This window comes from Lithobates pipiens, unplaced genomic scaffold, assembly GCF_037356315.1.
Source record: "Lithobates pipiens isolate NorthernLeopardFrog02 unplaced genomic scaffold, aLitPip1_a1.2 Scaffold_8, whole genome shotgun sequence".
Taxonomy (NCBI): Eukaryota; Metazoa; Chordata; class Amphibia; order Anura; family Ranidae; genus Lithobates; species Lithobates pipiens.
This window is the reverse complement of record NW_027507903.1, coordinates 250,706,515-250,726,889: the sequence shown is the minus strand read 5'-3', so window position 1 is coordinate 250,726,889 and position 20,375 is coordinate 250,706,515. Positions and strand designations below refer to the sequence as shown.

The window sequence follows — 20,375 nt, the reverse complement described above, 5'->3', positions numbered from 1 at the left end:
GGTTGTAAAGGTTCATTTTTTTTTTTCTACATAGGTTCCTTTAAGCTAGTGCATTGTTGGTTCACTTACCTTTTCCTTCGATTTCCCTTCTAAATGTTTTTTTTCTTTGTCTGAATATCTCACTTCCTGTTTCTCCTCAGTAAACTTCACACCATCATCCGAGTGGTGGTTAGTCAGCCAGAACAGCTTACCGAGGAGGAACAGGAAGTGAGAAATTCAGGCAAAGAAAAAAAACATATATATATATAATACATTTCTCTTCTCCGTTGTTTGCGTGTGTGTCAGATTCTCTTTAATGAGACATCCCCAGCATCCCCACACAGGGGTATACACCTGATCCTGTCCGATCAGCTACACAGCTCGGCCCAGCCCCTTTTTGGAAGGAGATCGTCTCCAAGACAGCTTGGCGTGTGCAAGCAATGAATGGGCTGACAAGCCCAGGCGCAAGGATGGCTCCTACATTTAAAAGCAAATTTGGCAATTTGGCTTATCCAATCTTTACCATTTAAAAATGGAAATCCATTTTGCACACACATACTAATAAAAAAATAAAAAAAATAATTGAATTTTTCTATGACAGAGAACAAAATGATAGATTCCAGATAGGCAAGGTAAATTACATTATTATCAATAAGATGAAGCATTGTATTTAAAAGAAGGCAATGAGAACACAGTTCCAATTTGATTTTAATTCAGCAGCATAACAAACACCCAGCCATTAGTGCAGTTAAACATACCCGTCCTACCACAATACGTCCACTATATTGCAACAATCCTTTTCAGCAGGTACTTTCAAAACAAAAAAAAATAAAAGTTATTTTCAGTGTTTGAATTGCATTGATATAACTGCAATCATAAGCTACCATGTAAAAATATATAAGTGTGTATCTGTTGAAAAACTCCCATATTTAAAACAAATAAGGCCACAACCCAATGTTTACCGAGGTGTTCCAATCATGGAAAACTTCGCTAATTTATGGTTTCCAAGAGTTTTCCAGAAACTGGAATAGCAGCTACAAAATTATTGCATTACGTTTAGTACTGTAGAATCCCAAAGGGTATAGCATCTTTTGTAAGAGGAACACAAAAATATTATAGTTCTTCTCTGCGATCACAGTTATGGTGCCCCAATGAGCAATGATACTGGCACACAGAATGATATGGATGATGAAATGCTTTATCTGTGTGAAGTTGCTTTAGGATAGATGTGATACAATTTTTGGTTAATCACTGCGACAAGTAATTGTGACTTCCCCAGCAACATTGCAAGACGTTGTCACTTTTGACTTAAACAAATTAACAGTCATATCTCAGAAAAACCTTCCTCATCCATGTGCCAACATTGGCTGACAAGGTGCAATAAATCAACCAAAAAATAATTTATCTTACAACTAAGCACTGTAAACACGTTCTTAACATTTCAAGAATATACTGAAAAGCACTGGAATCCGCTTATGATTCTACAGATGAATGGTTGGATGTGAACTTTAGAAGACAAAAGGGTCATCTGATAAAAAAAAAAAAAGACAAATTAGAAGCGCTTTGGAAAGGCTGAAGCATGTCACCTAAATTTACCCATGGCCAAGATGTAGCAGCAGAGTACTGTTTGAACGTCTTTACCCCAGTAATGAGGATTCATATTCTAAGAATGCTGAAGGCGTTCCTTATACCTACTCTAGGGTGGTGCAGCTGCCTTTGTCTAACGTTTACATCTGAGATGGGCAACGAGAAAAATAATGGTTGCAGGTCATTGCCATCTCCCTAGTTGCCTGTAAAAGTAGGTATTTCCCTGAAAGAAAAAGTAAAGGCAATACTTAACCAACTCTAAACCTACACTCAGCCACAATCTTAGCCTAAACTATCCATCGAGAGAGGGGGGGGGAAGAAAAAAAAAAAAAAAAAAAAAACCCTGTTCTACAGCCGCTCCGATCCCAGCGTTGGCTTCAGCACGTGGGAGAGGCAGCCAACAACCGAAGCCCCATACTAAGTCTATGGGTAACATCACTTCCCAGGCATATCCCAGCCGGTGTTGTCTTTCTCCTGCACACAAAGGGCGTCGCTGGAGACTAGAGCGGCTTCAGAATAGGCAAGTATAGTGGGGGTTTTTTTCCCCCTTTACAGGGCTAGAGAGATTAGGCTTAGCATGTGGCTGAGAGTAGGTTTAGGGTAAGTTAGGTGTCACCTTTACTTCTACTTTAAGTCTGATTTAGCAATATTATTAATTAGTTCTGCCTATAAGACATTTTAAAGACCATAAATGCAGCAACAGAAGAAATAACACAATCACCATACACCGCTGTGGTCATTAAACCAGATCTACAATAATTTAACATAACACTGAACAGGATGTTTTTGCCTCAAAAGCAAGGCAAAATTAGGCCTAAAAGAGCGGTCCTTATAGTACTTGCTTTTAATGGAATGGAGGGCAGGCAGATGATTCAAAGGTGCACACCCTCCATTCATAGATAATGTTTCACTCTTTGAAGCTCTAGTATTATAGGCTTCTATGACTGGAGCAGCTTGTCAGAAAGGGCAGGCATAGTCAGGAACTCCGAGTTTTAGGTGCTCCCTCAGCTCTATTAATCCCTGCAGCACCAGGAAATTTGGGGGGGGAAGCTCTAATCAATGGAGGGGGATTTCATGAACGCCAAGAGCCAACACAAATCTCACATTGCTAAGATGTGCACGTAGCAATTTAGAAGTCTTTTAAAAGGGCCCTGTCATGAGGTAAATATAGGGTAGCCATTGCCAATGCCCTTCTGAAAATGCCGGCTTCTGCATTTTGGAGTCACTTGCTTACAACACACACACACACACAGTTCTGCGTTCAGTGACTGCAAGATGATTGTTCTGGGTTTGTGACTTAGAAAGTACTGAAGCCAGAGAGAAAAATACAGGCAAATAGTATTTTCAGGGGGGGAGATTAAATAAGCACATCCACTTTTCTCTCATTACAGATTTCTTTTAACTGCACTAGATAACATATTGGCAAATGGCAGAGTAGCTCTGTGGCAAGAATTCCATCCACAATTGAGATTTCTATCTTGAGTATATATGAGCAGATTTCAAGGTGTCAAACAGTTGCTACCAGATTCTCAACTTATTGTATGCCGCAGTCAACTCAGCAGAGATGATGTAGTGGGTGTGGCTGGGAGAAAATAGGCAGGGAGCCCTGCTGGGAGATATTATCTTCAGAGTCTTTAAGGAGAGGATAATATATGGATAGGTTTCAGTTACGATCAACGTTGCCATTTAAAGCTATAAGATGTCAGAAAGACAACAAATCGTATATCCCATTAGGCCACGTCATTGTACCCATTCCTTTAACCTTTAGAGCCTGGCTTTAAACTCGCAAATACTCTGGAACTTTTGAGGGAATGGGAAAGCTCATTGAGAAAGGAAATAAAGTGTGAGTCTTTCTCAGATTTTTTTGACTCAAAAATCACAACAAGGGTAAAATGTGGCTCAGGACGTGTCAGAAAATAGGTACTTTGAACTTTGTCATCATAAAAGTATACAACTTTCTCTAAAGTGTTCAGATCTGCACTTTTGTCACTCATTATCATAATAACATTGGGCCAGTGCATAACCGGCCTGTCAGAGGGCAATGATACCACAGCAGGATATTGGTCCACACCTTTGGGGGCTTCTCTATAAGAATCTGGATGGTGGTAGCCATGACCTTGAAAGCTTTCTGAACCTCGGTTGTCAAAAATTAAGGACACATTGACCGCATCGTATTTTCTTATGAAGCTGGAGATTTTTCCAAAGTAGTCTAGGTTAGTTTTAGCAGTCAAGGTTTTCATTTCTGAGGTCTGTCGGCTTAAAGCTTCATGGAAGTAAAATGTAAACTTGGCCAATAGATTATTTTTAAACTTCATGAGCCACAGGAAAAGATGTGGAGGCTGCACTGCTTTTTGTGACTGTCCTCCAAATAAATGTTTCTTGGTCTCTTTTTGCTTCTCAAATATTTGACCCCAAGTCTGTAGTTTAGTATGGGCATTGTGCAAGTTTACAAGAGACAAGAGAAACTTCCACTCAAATACCAAGCTCTGTGCCTTTAAAAGGTGTGAAAGAACATCAACTTCAAGCTGGAATCCACTTTCTAGAGGAGACAAGAGAGGATGATGAAACCTACAAAAACAGGACAAAGCAATATGTAAATACAGGCCCATGTATATCAGACACACAGACATATTACTATACAAAAAAGGCATTAACATCATACTTTTTGACCTAACAGCCTAGGTTTAGTTTTGTTTTTTTTTTAAATCAGGAGGGACAGAACTCACATTCAAGTGCCCCTTGTGCTGGTGGCTGCCATCTTATTCCACTGACCCTCCCCCCCATTGGTAATCTTCAGATGCATACATATATACCATGAAAAATGAGTATGGAACAGGTCACCATTTTCCAGGTAAATATATGCTGCTCACAAAAAATAAAGTGGATGTCAGGGACAAGATTTTAGACCTACAAAGACCAGACCATCGCCAAGCAGCTTGGTGAGGGGGTGACAACAGTTGGTGTGATTATTCGCAAATGGAAGAAACAGAAAATAATTGTCACTCTTCCTCGGTCTGGGGCTCCATGCAAGATCTCATCTTGTGGTGTTTGGATGATCATGGGAATGGCGAGGAAGCAACCCGGAACTACACAGGAGAATCTTGTCAATGATCAAGGCAGTTGGGACCATAGCCAGTCAATAAGAAAACAATTGGTAACACATTACACACTGGGCTATTTTCTCAAAATAAATCTAAAAATATATTTTATGCGTTTTTTTTTTTCTCCAAATTTTATTTATTTTTATTTTTTTGAAGGACACCGTGCTGGTCCTGAGGAGCTGTGGGCAGAAGTTTTTAGGTGAGGCCATGGCTTTGGCCTAGTCCACGGGTCCGGCCTCGCAGACTAGGCCGCTGCCTCACCTAAGAACTCCTGCCTGCAGCTCCGCAGGGCCAACACAGTGTCATGGTCCTGGTGAAAGAAAAAAAAAAAAAAAAAAGAAGTAAAATAATTATATATACACACTGAAAATTTTCAGCGATTTGACCTCACAACTCGATTCAAATAGATTTTTTTCCCCAGCCCAATATTACTCTATGAAGGACTGAAATGCTGCAATGCCTGCAAGGTCCCCCTGCTCAAGAAAGCACATGTACAGGCCGTCAGAAGTTTTGCAAATGAACATCTGAATGGTTCAGAGGAGAACTGGGTGAAAAAGTGTTGTGGTCAGATGAGACCAAAAATCAAGCTCTTTGGCATCAACTTGCCTTGTTTGGGGGATGATGAATGCTGCCTATGACCCCAAGAACACCACCCCCACCATCAAACATGGAAGGTGGAAATATCATGCCTTGGGGGCGTTTTTCTGCTAAGGGGACAGGCCAACTTCACTGCAAGGGATGGGGCCATGTACAATCAAATCTTGGATATGAACCTCCTTCCCTTAGCCAGGGCATTTAAAAATGGGTCGTGGATGGCTGCCAAGGCAACAAAAAGGAGTGGACCAAGAAGCACATCAAGGTCCTGGAGTAGCCTAGCCAGTCTCCAGAGCTTAATTTAATAGAAAATAGGAGGGGGGCGGTTTGAGTTACTAAATATCAGTCTCAAAACCTTAAATGACTTGGAGAGGATCTGCAAAGAGGAGTGGGTCCCTCCTGAGATGTGTGCAAACCTGGTGGCCAACTACAAAATATATATATATATATATATTTTTTTTTTAAAACACACTTTTTTTTTTTTTATTAATATTGTTAAAAACTTAGGGCAATTTTTTTTGACCTAAATACTTGATTGTAAACCCAATGACAGCTTAAAAGAAACGTGTACATGTTTATTTTAGATTCACTTTTACCTAGGTGGATGCAGCATGGGTCCGATGCTGCATCTGTCCCCACGCCTCTACACCAAAAACCAAGCAAACAAACACAGCCGATCACTCCATTTTCAGAGCTCCATGAGCAGAGAGCTGTAGACTATCAGTCACAGTCCTCTGCTCTTCTCCCTTCATGTTCAGTGAAGGGGGTGGAGTGGGCCATCTCAGGCTCTCATCTGCTCGCTGAAAGGCTGAGATGGGTGTCAGTCCAGGCACCTGGAGGATCCAGACTGTCACAATGACATAGTACCTGGACTGAAATCCATGATATCAGCAGAGAATGGACTTCAGTTCGTTCTCTGGTGAAAACGGGTCATAGAGTGCAAAACAAGTTGCACTCCTGTGATCCATAGGAGAAGCCCAGCCAAAACGAGTATTTGCTGGATTTCTCCTTTAACCCTTTGAGGGCCAAGGGATGTATTTGTCCCATGTTTTTAATTGCCTGTATCATCCGATTAAGAACTTAAAATACTTTTTTTTTTGTTTGAGTCAAAATATTAGTTTTCATCAACAAATGGATCTAGCTTTTTGCCAGTTATTTTATGAAATGGCTTAGTTACAGCAACTGAAGTGGACGAAAAAAATAAATAAAAAATTTGCTTCTTTTGGCGTTGCATAAAAAGTGACCTAAATAGTCAGATGTTATCGGATCATCTGATATACTTGTTTTTGACAACAAATGGCTTTTTGAGATTTTATCATTTGAACCAATTTGGCTGACAATTTTTGCTCTGGGACACATATGTCCCTACGGTCCTCAACGGACCATACCATAAAAAACCCTGCCACTATGCAGAGTTGTTTATCAAATAACTTTGGACAGGTATAGAAGTCATTCAGCCTGTGCTTTATCTGAACTTTAGGGACCGTCCATAAAAAGCAGTTTTCCAGTTACTGTAGAGTTTTACCTCTTGGAACTCAACAACTGATAAAACTGTCATTCAGCATGACACTAGATGTACACAGGCATACAGCTAATGCTATGCTAAGCAATAGCAGTGTTACAAAGTAAAAGATAACTTTACTTTCTAAAAAGCATTCCATTCCAGACAAATGCAGATGAGCTTCGAGCCTTCTTTGGAATATGTCTCGTTATGGGGCATCATGTTCTGCCATCGATCAGAGACTATTGGTCTACTCAGCCAGATCTTCAGGCACCATTTATAGCAAATACAATGAGTCGTACTCGATTTGAAGCAATTCGCTCTGCTTTGCAAATAACGAGGACATGTTACCTAGAACTCGTCCCCAGTGTGATAGAGCTTTCAAAGTTCGTCCATTGATCGAGCACTTCAATCGATGCTTCCAGGCTGCGAGAAATCCAAGCAAGCAACAGTTGATTGATGAGCACATGATAAAATATAAAAAAGGTCAAAACATCAAGAAGCAGTACATCAGAAACAAGCCTGTGAAATGGGGATTCAAGCTATTGTGCAGATGTGATGCTATCTCAGGCTACCTTTATCAGTTTGACATCTATACTGGACAAAAAACAGACACAGAACATGGTCTTGGAGAGAGTGCATTATTATGCTGACAAAACAACTAGACCAGCTATGCTGTCAGGTTTTCATCAACAATTTTTATTTTTTTTTTTAAATTCTCCACTGCTGCAATACAAGATGTTGCAGAAGAACATCTACCTTTGTGGCACAGTTCATATGGACAGAAAAAAAATAAAAATAAAATAAAATAAAACCATGCCCAAAAACTTGAAAGCTGATAAAGAAATGAAACAAGGAGCTGTGGATACTATGGGTGCAAATGGCATCACATGTGTAAAATGGATAATAGATCAGTGACACTGTTGTCAAATTTCCTTACATGCAAAAAAGGATGATATGACGCATGTGCCGAGAAAGCAGGCAGGATGTGCAGAAAAGCTGCATATTCCATGTCCAACCATTGTTACCATTTACCACAAGTACACTGGAATATCAGCAGATGATAGCAAGGAGTCTGGTGGGTGGATACTCCAACAAAGAAAAGCTCCATCAGCGCCAGTCAGAAGTTCACAAAATTGTCCTTCCAGCACCAAAGCCGAAACATTCCACGATTAGAAGAAGTGATAGACGCAAACAATGTGCTCAATGTGCCAAACATGGGAATGGGAAAAAAAAAAAAAAAAAAAAAAAAAATCGCACTGACAGCCTCTGCGACACATGTAATGTGCACCTTTGTTACACAAAGGCACACAACTGCTTTGCCGACTATCATAGCCTGAACTGTTAGGCCAGCTTTTCTCAACCTTTTCAACCCAGAGGAACCCTTGATATAGTTCTCCAGTCTCGGGGAACCCCTGCTAACAATTAGAATTCTACAACTCATGATACATTAGTGTGATGGTCAGTGGGAAGAATGGTCCTCATACCTGTGGTCATTGGGAAGAATTACCTCCTTACAGATAGCTAAAAAGATCAATGGTGTTGGTGGGAACTTATCAGAGAGGCAGAAATGGCCCAATGCTGAAGGAACCCCTTGCAACCTCTGGAGGAACTCTGGTTGAGAATCACTGTGTTAGGCTATCACATATTGAGATTTTCGCATTTTGAGACAGTGACAGTACCTTGATGCATACGTTTTTGGTTTTGGCCTACCATGAGGCTGTTAGCATATGTACATAAATACACGTTATTGTTAAAATTTTGTGCAAGTATCTGAATAAATGTCAAAATAGTTTAAAGAGTAGCAGAATTTGACTCAATTTATTATGACCTTCTTTAGGATTCATTGTAAAATAAATTTAAAGTTCCAGAAACAGTCAATGCTTGCAACATTGTCTCCCTCGAGGACCATAGGGACACATTTGTCCCATGTCATATTTCCTCCCCCAAAAATGACACAAGTGTGGAAATGGATTTATTTAATTGTTCAAATACATTCTTAAAGGGAAAAATATATAAATTATTTTTATATTGATGACGGTAATCCTATGGACCTCAAGGGTTAAGGAGAGAAAGCCCTTTGGCTTGGGTTGCATATATACTCTTATTACAATATGCGTACAATCTGCCAGAAAAACACAAAAGCAAAGCAATCTCTCTACTCTATTAGAGACTATGGAGCTGCAAAGGCGGGAGAAGAAGTCTAAAATGCTGAACCATATGGTAAAAACCATAGTTAATAAGAAACAGAAGGAAAAGACCAAAAAAAAACACTGACAATCCAATTGCCGTCTACAGACCACTAAAGAAAAGACTAATATGGATCATCATATCACAGTCTGAGGAGCTAATTACTGTCCTTGAATAGACAGACCATCATCCCAAAATAAATGTAACAAAAAAAAAAGTGAATTCCAGCTCAAACTGATAATTCAGGGTTGCTGAATGGTTACTGCCAAGCTGAATCACATGCTGATTTTTCATGGTCTTGGCAACACCAAACCGCAAAGATTCCATAGTCCACTCAAAAGACAAAATTATTTGTGGAGTCAGTTTTTTCCTTATATGGCGAGCAGGATTCCCTCTTGTTCTGTCATAATATGACATTGTGCCATGTTCCTAGGACAGGGTCGGACCCGATCTTAAAGAGCTGATGACGAGTCTCTTTAACCATGTGACTGGCTGTGTCCAATCACAGCCGTTAATAGGGAAGTGCCGATTATCAGCTCTCCTTGCCTCACAGTGACAGAGTGTGAGGCGAGGACAGGTGATCAGCGGCATCTCCTTGTGCCCCGATTATCAGTGCAGCTCAAGCAGTTCCCAGAAGTGACACCAATCAGTGCACAAAAAATAAAACCCCAGTGGTGATCAAATACCACCAAAAGAAAGCTATTTATTGGGGGGGGGGGGGGTACCTTAGACTTACTGGTAACGGTAGCACCTGGAGAGAGCGCAGTGCCACCCATTTTCCGAGGAACCACTGCAGTCAGTTTCTTTATAGACCAGTCACTTCCACCATGACCTCAGTTGTTTATAGAGTACCTCCAGTCATGCTGAAATTAGATAAGCAGAACATAGCAATAACACCACATCTTATAACGCAATTAGGGCGGGTCACCGGCGAGGTCCTGAAAGACTCGTAGAAATATCGTTACCAGTAAGATGAACTAAGGTTTTCTCACCTCGTCTTTCAGGACAGCGCCTAGAGATAAGAGTACTTACTCTAGGGTGGGACCCCCGCCTGCAGGACTTTCCTGCGAACGATTGCTCTGACACCAAGAGCAAGTCCAACCTGTAGTGGCAGGTAAAGGTGGAAAAACTTGTCAACATAGCCGCCTTGTAGATCCGTCCCGTTGAAGCCCTTGCTCGTTCGGCCCAGGACGTTGCTACTGCCCGGGTTGAATGGGCCACTACCCCTGCGGGGCGCTCTACACCCTGAAGCTTTGTAGGCTTCATTGATGGCCATTCGCAGCCATCTGCCTATGGTGTTTTTAGAAGCACTGTACCCTTTACGCAAGCCTGAGAACAATACAAACAGTGGATTTAATCTTCTGAATTCTCTTGTGACTTTGAGATGCAGTATACATCTTCTTACATCCAGGCTATGGAAAGCTCTTTCCTTAGTGCCGGATGGTGTAGGGCAAAAAGGTTGGGAGAATTAAATTTCCTGCGACCTATGAAATACTGTTGAAACCTTTGGTAGAAAACCCAGATCAGTTCTTAGCACTACCCGGTCTGGAAAAAGAGGGGGAAAAAAAAAATAAATAAAAATAAATAAATAATGGTTCAATGATAAACAGGGCTTGCAGTTCTCCCACCCTCCTCACCCACCCACCCTCGTAACCGCCACTAAAAGTGCTAATTGGAGCGACCAAAATTTTATTGTCGCTGCCTCCGGAGGTTCAAAGGGTTTTTTTTTTCATCACACCCTGTAATACCACTACTACAAGTCCCATTTTGGGAGAAAAAAATAAAATAAAAAATAAAATAAAAAAAAAAAAGGGCTACTGGCCTCGCTCTGGCCAATTCCTAAAAAAAAACGTTTGACTGGTTTGCGCAAAAGTTATACTGGCGACAAAATAGGAGATAGTTTTATGCCATTTTTATTAATAATTTTTTACTAGTAATGGCTGCGATCAGCGATTTTTATTGTGACTGACATTTTGGCGGACACAGACAATTTTGACACATTTTTGGGACCATTGGCATTAACACAGCAATCGATGCTATAAAACTGCATTGATTATTGTAATCCCCCTGAGGAAGATACGTCATACCCTAGTATCGACACTCGTTGGGGAGGGGCCAGGACGGAGTGAGAGACAGTACACCGGCCTAGATGTGATACATGCCATACCCTTACTGTTCGCAGTATCTGTTGAGCTTTATGAAGTACGGGGCACTGACAGACCTTGCACATGTGAGTACCCCAGCAGGGGAGCAGTTTTTAACTGTTTAATAAAAGTATAAAACGATATTGCACTATCAGTTTTTTCCTCTCATATACTTCCAAGATCACTGCACTAAGATCACTATTAATATATGTATATTTTGAGTACAGTGGCACTGTTCAGTTCAAAGGGGTTAATATAACCCCACTGAGTTTCCTTTGGCACATATGGCACTTGTGCACTTTATACCAGTTGTGGGTTTACATTTTTTGCCACATATGTAGCACCACTCTAGCGCAGCATATATTTAGTCTAGTTTACATTGTGCACGAATGGTTGAGACGTGTTTAACGTTTGCAGCTGTTAGTGGTATATTGGCAGCGGGATGCTTTAAGGTTCGCAGGATTTTGTCGTTTTTATTTTTTCCTCTGGGAGAAAAAGCTATGATCACTTTCTGTTGAATGAGTTCTTGCAGGAGAGATGACATTGCTAGAGATTTTTCTAGGTCTCGGGGAGCCTGGGTATGCAAAGCCGACTTGGTGGGGACTGAGAGAACTCCAGTCTGTAGCCCTCCGATATTGTTTTGAGGACAAACGGACTGATTGTTGTAAAAATAAATGTCCAACTAAAGCGCAATGGTAGGAGTGAGTTCATACAGAGATCAGACTCTCATAGGAGTAACTTGATAGAAGAAAAAAAAAAAACCTGACAACACATCAATCCAAACATTGACTGTTATATTTATGAATTGCCCCTTCAACTCCAAAATGACCCAAAGGTCAAAGCAAGGCTCAGATAGTCAGACAAGAAATCCTGCTGATGGATCTGTAGAGACATCCAGGTCCCAAGCAAAGACGAAGAACTACGTCCAGAGCTTGGTATCAAAACAGCTTAAGAAACTCCATATGTAGAGGAAACGGCTCGCTCCAAGAAATGGCTGTTGTATAAATGGCACTTAAAGGAAACAAAAGAACAGATTTTTTTGTGGATTGGCCAGGGAGGCTTGTCAGAATAGTATCCCTGACTTGCCCCTCCCTCTTTGGGACCTCCAGGGTCTTTTTGTAACCTGTCTCCTTCGTGTCCAGGGCTTGCCAAAAAGTATGACATTTTTTTCTTGCCTTAAGGGATCACCTTTTTTTTTTTTTTCCTTCTGAGAAGGCCTTTTTATCTGCTGTCCTATCCAGCACGGCTTCAAGATCAGGGCCAGACACTAAATTCCCCTCGAAGGGTAGATCACATAAGCTCACCTTTGAGGCCATATCCCCTGACCACATCTTAACCCATAGTGCTATACAAGCTGAGTTTACCAGGGCAGAGGATCTTGCAGACATTTTTCTAGATTCAGCGGAGGCATCTGCCATGTACCCTACCTCTTTCTGTAGTACTGGCAGCGTGTCTAATAGGTCCTTGTGAGAAGAACATATGCCTAGGATGCATGTGCGTACATAAACACGGATTATAAATCATATTGGGTATTGCCACGCATTCTGTACCAAGAGGAATAATTCTAGGTCTGCTATTTACAGTAAACTGTGAATTTTTTTTTTTTTTTTTGTTTTGTTTTTTAAATGGTCACCCATGTACAATTTTAGGCATCTTAGTTTAGAAATTCACAATATGTGCAATCGACACACGGCACCATATGGGGACTGTCCTCTCAGGCACCCAGCACTGTTACATTGAGGTGGGGAGAAAGTTCTTAGCCCTGTGCAAGCTCTTAAGTCATGATTTGCAACTTACAAAGGACTTCCTCTTTGTTCCTGTATAAAAATCATTTGAGATGAATATGTGTTTTAAAACGCACTTAAAAAAAGGAGAATTTACTAAGATTGAAGCAGACAGAATATGGAGCAGCTGTGCATGGCAACCAATTCGTTTCTATCTTTTATTTTCAAAACTTAAGTGAACAAGCTAGAAGTTGACTGGTTACTATGCACAGTTGCTCTGGCTTCTGGTTGCTATAGTCTGAGGGGCTTGTTTACACCTTCTTCAAAACATGGCTTTAAACATGCTTTTTTTAACCACTTCCAGCCCAATCCTATTCTAGCCTACATGTGTTCTCTCCTACATGTAAAAAAAAAAAAAAAAAAAAAAAAAAAAAAACACACACACACACACACACACACACACACCACACACACACCACACACACACCACACACACACCCTTAAGAAAGCCCAATTTTTTTGTGCAATGTGAAAAATATTACGCCGAATACAGATAACCAAACACGTCACTCTTTAAAATTGCACACTTCGGTACTTCAAAATCTCCATAGGCAATGCTTTAAAAATGTTTACAGGTTATCCGTTTAGAGTTAAGCCCTATACACACTATCAGATTTTCTTTCCTTCTGATTTATCAAAACCATAAAATATGAGGTCAAACCTTAGGAACTTCAATTTGTATGCAAACAGGCAGGCCCTTGGACTACATGGCTTTGTTAAGTCTGAAGACAAAAGTTGTTTATTATAAATTTTAAATTTTGACACTTTCCCCTTTACATTTGTTTGGATCACCTTTATTCCTATTACAAGGCATATACACATCCCTTGGAATAGGGCATGCCAGGTCCTCTTTAAAGCAAGATCTGGGGTCTGTAAGTCCCCAGATCTTGCCTCTAGGCTGGAAAAAAATAAAAATAAACCCAACACGATCTGGGCTTCCCAGCCAAAGAAACTGCAGTGTTTACAACTGCCAAGGCCGGATGTGACGTAGACTGGGGACCATTTAGTCCTTGGTCAGCTCTAAGGTAAATGGCTGCAGCCAGCTGATTCAGGCATTATTAGGATATCTCCACTCAAAGTCCAGGACGTCATATGAAGTCCTTGGGCAGAAAGTGGTTTAAGCTCTCTGAACGCCAAAGCTCTTGTCACTGAATAAAATGGTTAACTTACAGCCCTGTTTACACCTGCTTTTGCGTCAAAAATTATACCTCCCTTATTGGTGCTTCAAAGCCTCCATAGAAGTCTATGAAGTAATGCTCACTTGAAGCACTTAAAGTATATACAACAAACCAAGTTTAGCACTGTCCCCACTGCTCACCTACCATCAGTATCAGATGTATATAATCAACTATGGGTGTTGCAGCTCTCCCACATATCCACTGGGTGGCAGACAGGAATCTGGAAGTATATAGAGCAAGAGAAAGCGCATGCATACCCTAGTGTATTATTGTTTATTAAAAGATAAAATTGTAACACATGAGGTTTGCACTCACTGACATCCAGTGTTTCATAGCATGTACAGCTCCACAGAACGGAAAGCGGTGTGAGCGAATAGGAGGCTTAGACATGCTGAATGTCATCTTATGGTGCAAGCCCTAGTGAGCCAACCATTCGATACAGAGCAGGAGAGGAGGCTGTTGTGGAGCTGTACATGCTATGAAACACTGGATGTCAGTGAGTGCAAACCTCATATATTACAATTTTATCTTTAATAAACAATAATACACTAGGGGTGCACTTTCTCTTGCTCTATACACTTGCAGCTTTTAAGAGAATCAATTCCGCATATCAGAGAACAAACATGCATGCCGAGCTTTATTAAAGCTTTTAAAAAAAAAAGCATCACAAAGTATCACTAAAGCACCACCAATACATCGCAAAAGCATGTTAAAGCGGTAGGCGCTTTAATGTGTGTTGAAGTCAAAGCAAGTGTAACTGAGCTCTTAGTAAATTACCTGCATTGTTTTTTTGGGTGGACAAGCGGGATAACTATGGTCCTTACCTGGAACTGTACTTCTTTAAAATGACTTCCAAAATATTGACCAGCTCCTCAGCGTTAATGAATTTCTGGTTGCTCAGAGAGTACATTTTTTCATAGAAATCAGCAATTTCCATGCGAGCTTGAACAAAAAAGCACAACTGCTCTGACAGATGGGAGAGCAGTTCTTCCAAGTGCGGTGCTGTCCCACCAATGGCATTTTTTCCTGTTGTCACCACTTTCTTCAGTTCATTGTACAGCGAGGTATAATTTGTCCTGATTGAATCTTTTCTGCTGAAAAATGACTGACCACCTACAAACAGAAAACATTTTAGGATTCAGTTGAACACATTGGAAATTCCTTTTTTCAAGCTTTTATTGTCTACATTAAAGTGTATGCGATACCCAACAATGAACTTACCCAAATTGTTCTTTTGGCCTGTTACATATATAACAGAGTATTTTGGTAAATCTTTTCCATAAGTGCAAACTAATACCTGTTAATCTTGTCAGCAATTCAGAACTGTACTCGGTTCTGTTTTCGCTGCCTGTGTTACCTCAGACAATTTAGCCCTCCCAGTTCTTAACTTGGACTACAAGACAGTCGATGTGGTTGAGTAGTTTAGCAAAAGCAAACGGTCAGGGCTGACAACACTCATGCCACGTACGCACGAGCAGAATTCTCGTCGGAAAAGCCTTGGATGGATTTTCCGATGGAATTCCACTCAAGCTTCTGTTGCCTACACACGGTAACAGCAAATTCCGACCGTCAAGAACGCGGCGACATACAACACTACAACAAGCCAAGAAAATTAAGTTCAATGTTTCCCGAGCATACATTGGAATTTTGTGCGTCGGAATTGCTACAGACGATCGGAGTTCCCGAATGAAACCTTTTCTGTCGGAAAAATTGAGAACATGCTCTCGATCTTATGCTGGCAGAAATTCCACCAGCAAATGTCCGATGGAGCCTACACACGGTCTAATTTTCCGATAAAAAGCTCTCATCTGTCTTTTGCTGGCCGAATTTCCGATTGTGTGTACGCGGCATGAGTTCACAAAAATATTGTGCGTTGTCAGCCCACAATAGGAAATTAAAAGCTGAAGGCACCTTTCTGTACTTGCAGGGTCTTTAATCTCCTGTCAACCACTCAGTAAATATACTGCAGGCGGGCAGCCGGTGCAGGCTGAACAACGTACACGTATGTTGCTGGCCTGCTTCTGGGGCACGCGTGCATGCACATGCCCCTTGCTGACCTGTGCTGTGATAGTACAGGGTTGTCACTGATCCCTGTATTAGTAAAACTAGCGACATCAGTGTCAGTTAGTGCCTGATTGCCTGCCATACTATTACAGTCACACTAAGTCGGTGATCATCACCGCCATTAAAAGTACAGCATTTATGGCTGTGTGAATTCCGACTCAAGTCGTTCCCACTTAGAAAAAGGTTCCTGTACTTCTTGGGGGGGTGACTTCAGATCGGCTTGAATTGTCTTCTATTACAGAAGTCATTTGCAAATGGCGCTGTACGGGGCGGCTTCAGAATAGCACAACTTTGAAGCAGCCCCAGTGTGAACCAACACTAAGTCATACAAGATGGTGCGTGCGCCATGCATGGACCATAACCAGGCAAATCAATTGGAACTTATAGGAAACCTGTACAAAAAAAAATAAGAGACTGTCATTACCGAGCTTTCCCTGAAAATGTTATTTGGCTGGCAAATTATTGGTTGTTTCAAAGGCTTTAACACTTTAAGCCCTGACCTGGGAAAGTATGCAGACTGTTAGTGGACTTGTCAGTTGATTTCACTAGCTGCACTCTTGCTTAAACATGAATGAAAAGGCCAGCATAACTATTTCAGAAAAATAAGATGCCACTTAATGGGAGTTGGAGAGAAAGGCAAGTTAGGTGCATCCCTATTGGTGAGATGCGTTTGAGCGCCTGGATCTACAGATCCCCTGTGGCCATTATGAGGGGATCCCATTCTTGCCACTTTATTTTTCATGTGTATTATTTTAAAGTTATACTAAAGGCTTTTTTTTTTATAAAATTAAAATAAAGTTATAGTTACTGGCTCTATGCAACAATGCCACACAGAGGTTCATTATCACCTCCTCCCCCTATGGTAGTCATTCGCCAATGCTAATCCTCTAACCTTCCTCCTCCAAGTGCTACCTATAGCAAGCCAGGTACTAAGGAGGCATCCATAGATACACACAAAGTGCCAGTAAGCCATACCCCCACTTCCTCCTCTCAGGAGTTTGACTGACAGCAGCATGGCTTCACTGTCCTCAGTTTCTACTGTCAGATCAAGACGTTAGGGGAGTGGTGTCGCAGCAGAGACAGCGCTTGAGCAGTGACAGGATCTAGGTAAAGGATGGGGAGGACAGGTATTTGGGCGTTTTTTAAAAATGCAGTGGGTGGATAGAGATTATATATATATATATATATATATATATACACATACATACACACACACACACACACACACACACACACGCGCACATACATACACACACACACACACTTTTATAATAATATACACACATACTTTTTTATTAATAATAATAATAATAATAATAATGTTTTACCAGCAAAAATATATATACTCCTACCCACCCGCCTTCTGCCCCAGGAAGCTCATGCTGTGATCTGCATCAGTACTCCTACCCACCCGCCTTCTGCCCCAGGAAGCTCATGCTGTGATCTGCATCAGTACTCCTACCCACCCGCCTTCTGCCCCAGGAAGCTCATGCTGTGATCTGCATCAGTACTTCTACCCACCCGCCTTCTGCCCCAGGAAGCTCATGCTGTGATCTGCATCAGTACTCCTACCCACCCGCCTTCTCACCCAGGAAGCTCATGCTGTGATCTGCATCAGTACTCCTACCCACCCACCTTCTCACCCAGGAAGCTCATGCTGTGATCTGCATCAGTACTCCTACCCACCCACCTTCTGCCCCAGGAAGCTCATGCTGTGATCTGCATCAGTACTCCTACCCACCCGCCTTCTGCCCCAGGAAGCTCATGCTGTGATCTGCATCAGTACTCCTACCCACCCGCCTTCTGCCCCAGGAAGCTCATGCTGTGATCTGCATCAGTACTCCTACCCACCCGCCTTCTGCCCCAGGAAGCTCATGCTGCGATCTGTATCAGTACTCCTACCCACCCGCCTTCTGCCCCAGGAAGCTCATGCTGCGATCTGTATCAGTACTCCTACCCACCCGCCTTCTGCCCCAGGAAGCTCATGCTGCGATCTGTATCAGTACTCCTACCCACCCGCCTTCTGCCCCAGGAAGCTCATGCTGCGATCTGTATCAGTACTCCTACCCACCCGCCTTCTGCCCCAGGAAGCTCATGCTGCGATCTGTATCAGTACTCTTACCCACCCGCCTTCTGCCCCAGGAAGCTCATGCTGCAATCTGCATCAGTACAAAGCTCATGCTGTGATCTGTATCAGTACTCCTACCCACCCGCCTTCTGCCCCAGGAAGCTCATGCTGCGATCTGTATCAGTACTCTTACCCACCCGCCTTCTGCCCCAGGAAGCTCATGCTGCAATCTGCATCAGTACAAAGCTCATGCTGTGATCTGCATCAGTACTCCTACTCACCTGCCTTCTGCCCCAGGAAGCTCATGCTGTGATAAGCCTTCTCTGCAGCAGCCAAGTGTGCCAGGGCTGCCAGCATGGACGACCAGGAGGTACCAGCCGTCTTGTTGGCCTCTTTCTCCTTCTCCACATTGTCCTTGGCCTTGTCATAGGAGAAATGCCCCAGGTGGCTAAAGAAGGTCTGGAGGACATTGTGCTCCGCAGTCACGGCTGGGCTCAGCAGCGGAATCATCACCTTGGTCGTCATCAGAAACAGCAACTCTTTGTCATTCTCGTCCTCCAGCCACAGGACCGGCGGGTCATCGCCCTCTTCCTCGGGCACCACCATACAGGGAAGAGCACACGACTCCAGGGAAGAGGGAGGCCGCACAACAGGAGGAGGAAGCAACACACGGCGGTCTGTTTACACGGCACACGTGACCAGGCAGGAAGTGTGCTTTGACGTTTTTTTTGTTTAAACTAGCTTTATAGATCAGAACATGAGCAAAGCGTGTAGGAAGAAGAGGACACGTTGCAGGTGAACAACAGCTGCAAAAACGGCATGTGACACGTCTGTGCTCATTATACCCTCAGAGACGGCAGAACGTCTGTGCTACCCACCCTTCTATTAGGAATAGCAGTAGGGAAGCATTGTCTGTACTGTAAACCTGGTATTAACCACTTGAAGACCAAGAAAACTGACACTCCAATGCTGGCCATACACGGTTCGAATTTGGAAATAATTTTTTTTCGAAAATTTCTTTCGAAAATCATACCTAAGAATTTTCTTATGAATTTCGCACCATTAGTGGGCTGTAGCAATAGCCGATTTTCATGTGGAAATGAAATTTGAGGAATCGGACATGTTGGAAACTTTTTGAAAAACAAACAATTTTCTAATCAATGATGGGAGAATCGTGTGAGAAATGTAATAAGAAAAGAAAATTTACAGAGAGAAAAGAAGATTCCCGGCCACGAAAATTATTTTCTGTAGCATCATGAGGTGAAATTGAAAGCTTGGTCGGCCGAATTTTGAAAATCAATGGTGGCATCATCGGATCCCAAAAAAAACAGAATTTTCTGATTTTGAAAAGAAAATTCGTTCGACATTCGACCATGTATGGCCTGCTTTAGTTTACAAGTAAAAATCAGTATATTACTTAGAACCCCCAAACATTTTATATATATATTAGCAGAGACCCTAGAGAATAAAACTGCGATCCTTTTTGAATTTTTTATGTCACACGTATTTGCGCAGCAGTTTTATTTTTAAAAAAAGGAAAAAAATACACTTTAACCATTTCAGCCCTGAAAGGATTTGCCCTATTATTGACAAGGCCATTTTTAACGATACAGCACTGCGTCGTTTTAACTGACAATTGCGCGGTCGTGTGATGCTGTAGCCAAACAAAATTGTCCTTTTTTTTTCCCCCACAAATTCAAGCTTTCTTTTTTTTTGATGGCATTTGATCACTGCGTTTTTTTGTTTTTGTTTTTTTGCACTATAAACATAAAAAGACCGACAGTTTTGAAAAAAAATCAAACAATATTTTTTACTTCCTGCTATAATACATATCTCCCAAACAAAAAAGGTAAAAAAACAAATGTATTCATTGGTTTAGGTCAATATATATTCTGATACATGTTTTTGGTAAAAAAAAAAAAAAAAAAATCCGCAATAGGCGAATATTGATTGGTTTGCGCAAATGTTATTGCGTCTACAAACTATGGGAAAGATGTATGGACTTTTATTTTTATTTGTGTATGTTTTTACTGGTAATGGCGGTGATCTGCATTTTAAAAAAAAAAAAATTTTTTTTTTTTAGCAGGACTGCGACATTGTGGCGGACAAATATGACCCTAAGTGACACTTTTTGGGCACCAGTGACATTATTACATTGATCAATGCTAAAATAATGCACCGACCA

General features: G+C 41.6%; 1 protein-coding gene across 3 annotated transcripts; it reads right to left on the bottom strand.

The window, feature by feature from the left end:
• Positions 1–669: 669 nt before the first annotated feature.
• On the bottom strand, positions 670–18,896 carry KICS2 (KICSTOR subunit 2). Of its 3 annotated transcripts, XM_077470125.1 has the most exons (5): positions 18,472–18,896; positions 14,883–15,171; positions 7,114–7,188; positions 3,638–4,134; positions 670–1,507 (listed from the first exon to the last, which is right to left on the bottom strand). In XM_077470125.1, the coding sequence occupies exons 1-5, from the start codon at positions 18,794–18,796 to the stop codon at positions 1,488–1,490; spliced, it is 1,206 nt and encodes a 401-aa protein (XP_077326251.1). In that variant the 5' UTR covers positions 18,797–18,896; the 3' UTR covers positions 670–1,487. The 3 variants fall into 3 exon arrangements, with proteins under 3 accessions (XP_077326251.1, XP_077326249.1, XP_077326250.1); XM_077470123.1 differs by having other exon boundaries at positions 670–4,134; XM_077470124.1 differs by lacking the exon at positions 7,114–7,188 and having other exon boundaries at positions 670–4,134.
• Between the last annotated feature and the right edge of the window lie 1,479 nt (positions 18,897–20,375).

Bases quoted from the DNA above. Each gene is read 5' to 3' on its own strand.
- KICS2 (XM_077470123.1), bottom strand. From the start codon at position 18,796: ATGGTGGTGCCCGAGGAAGAGGGCGATGACCCGCCGGTCCTGTGGCTG. The intron at 15,172-18,471 runs GTGAGTAGGAGT...TTCTGTTTGTAG, and splicing joins CTTCCTGGGGCAGAAGGCAG to GTGGTCAGTCATTTTTCAGC. The intron at 7,189-14,882 runs GTAAGGACCATA...GATTTCTCGCAG, and splicing joins TTAAAGAAGTACAGTTCCAG to CCTGGAAGCATCGATTGAAG.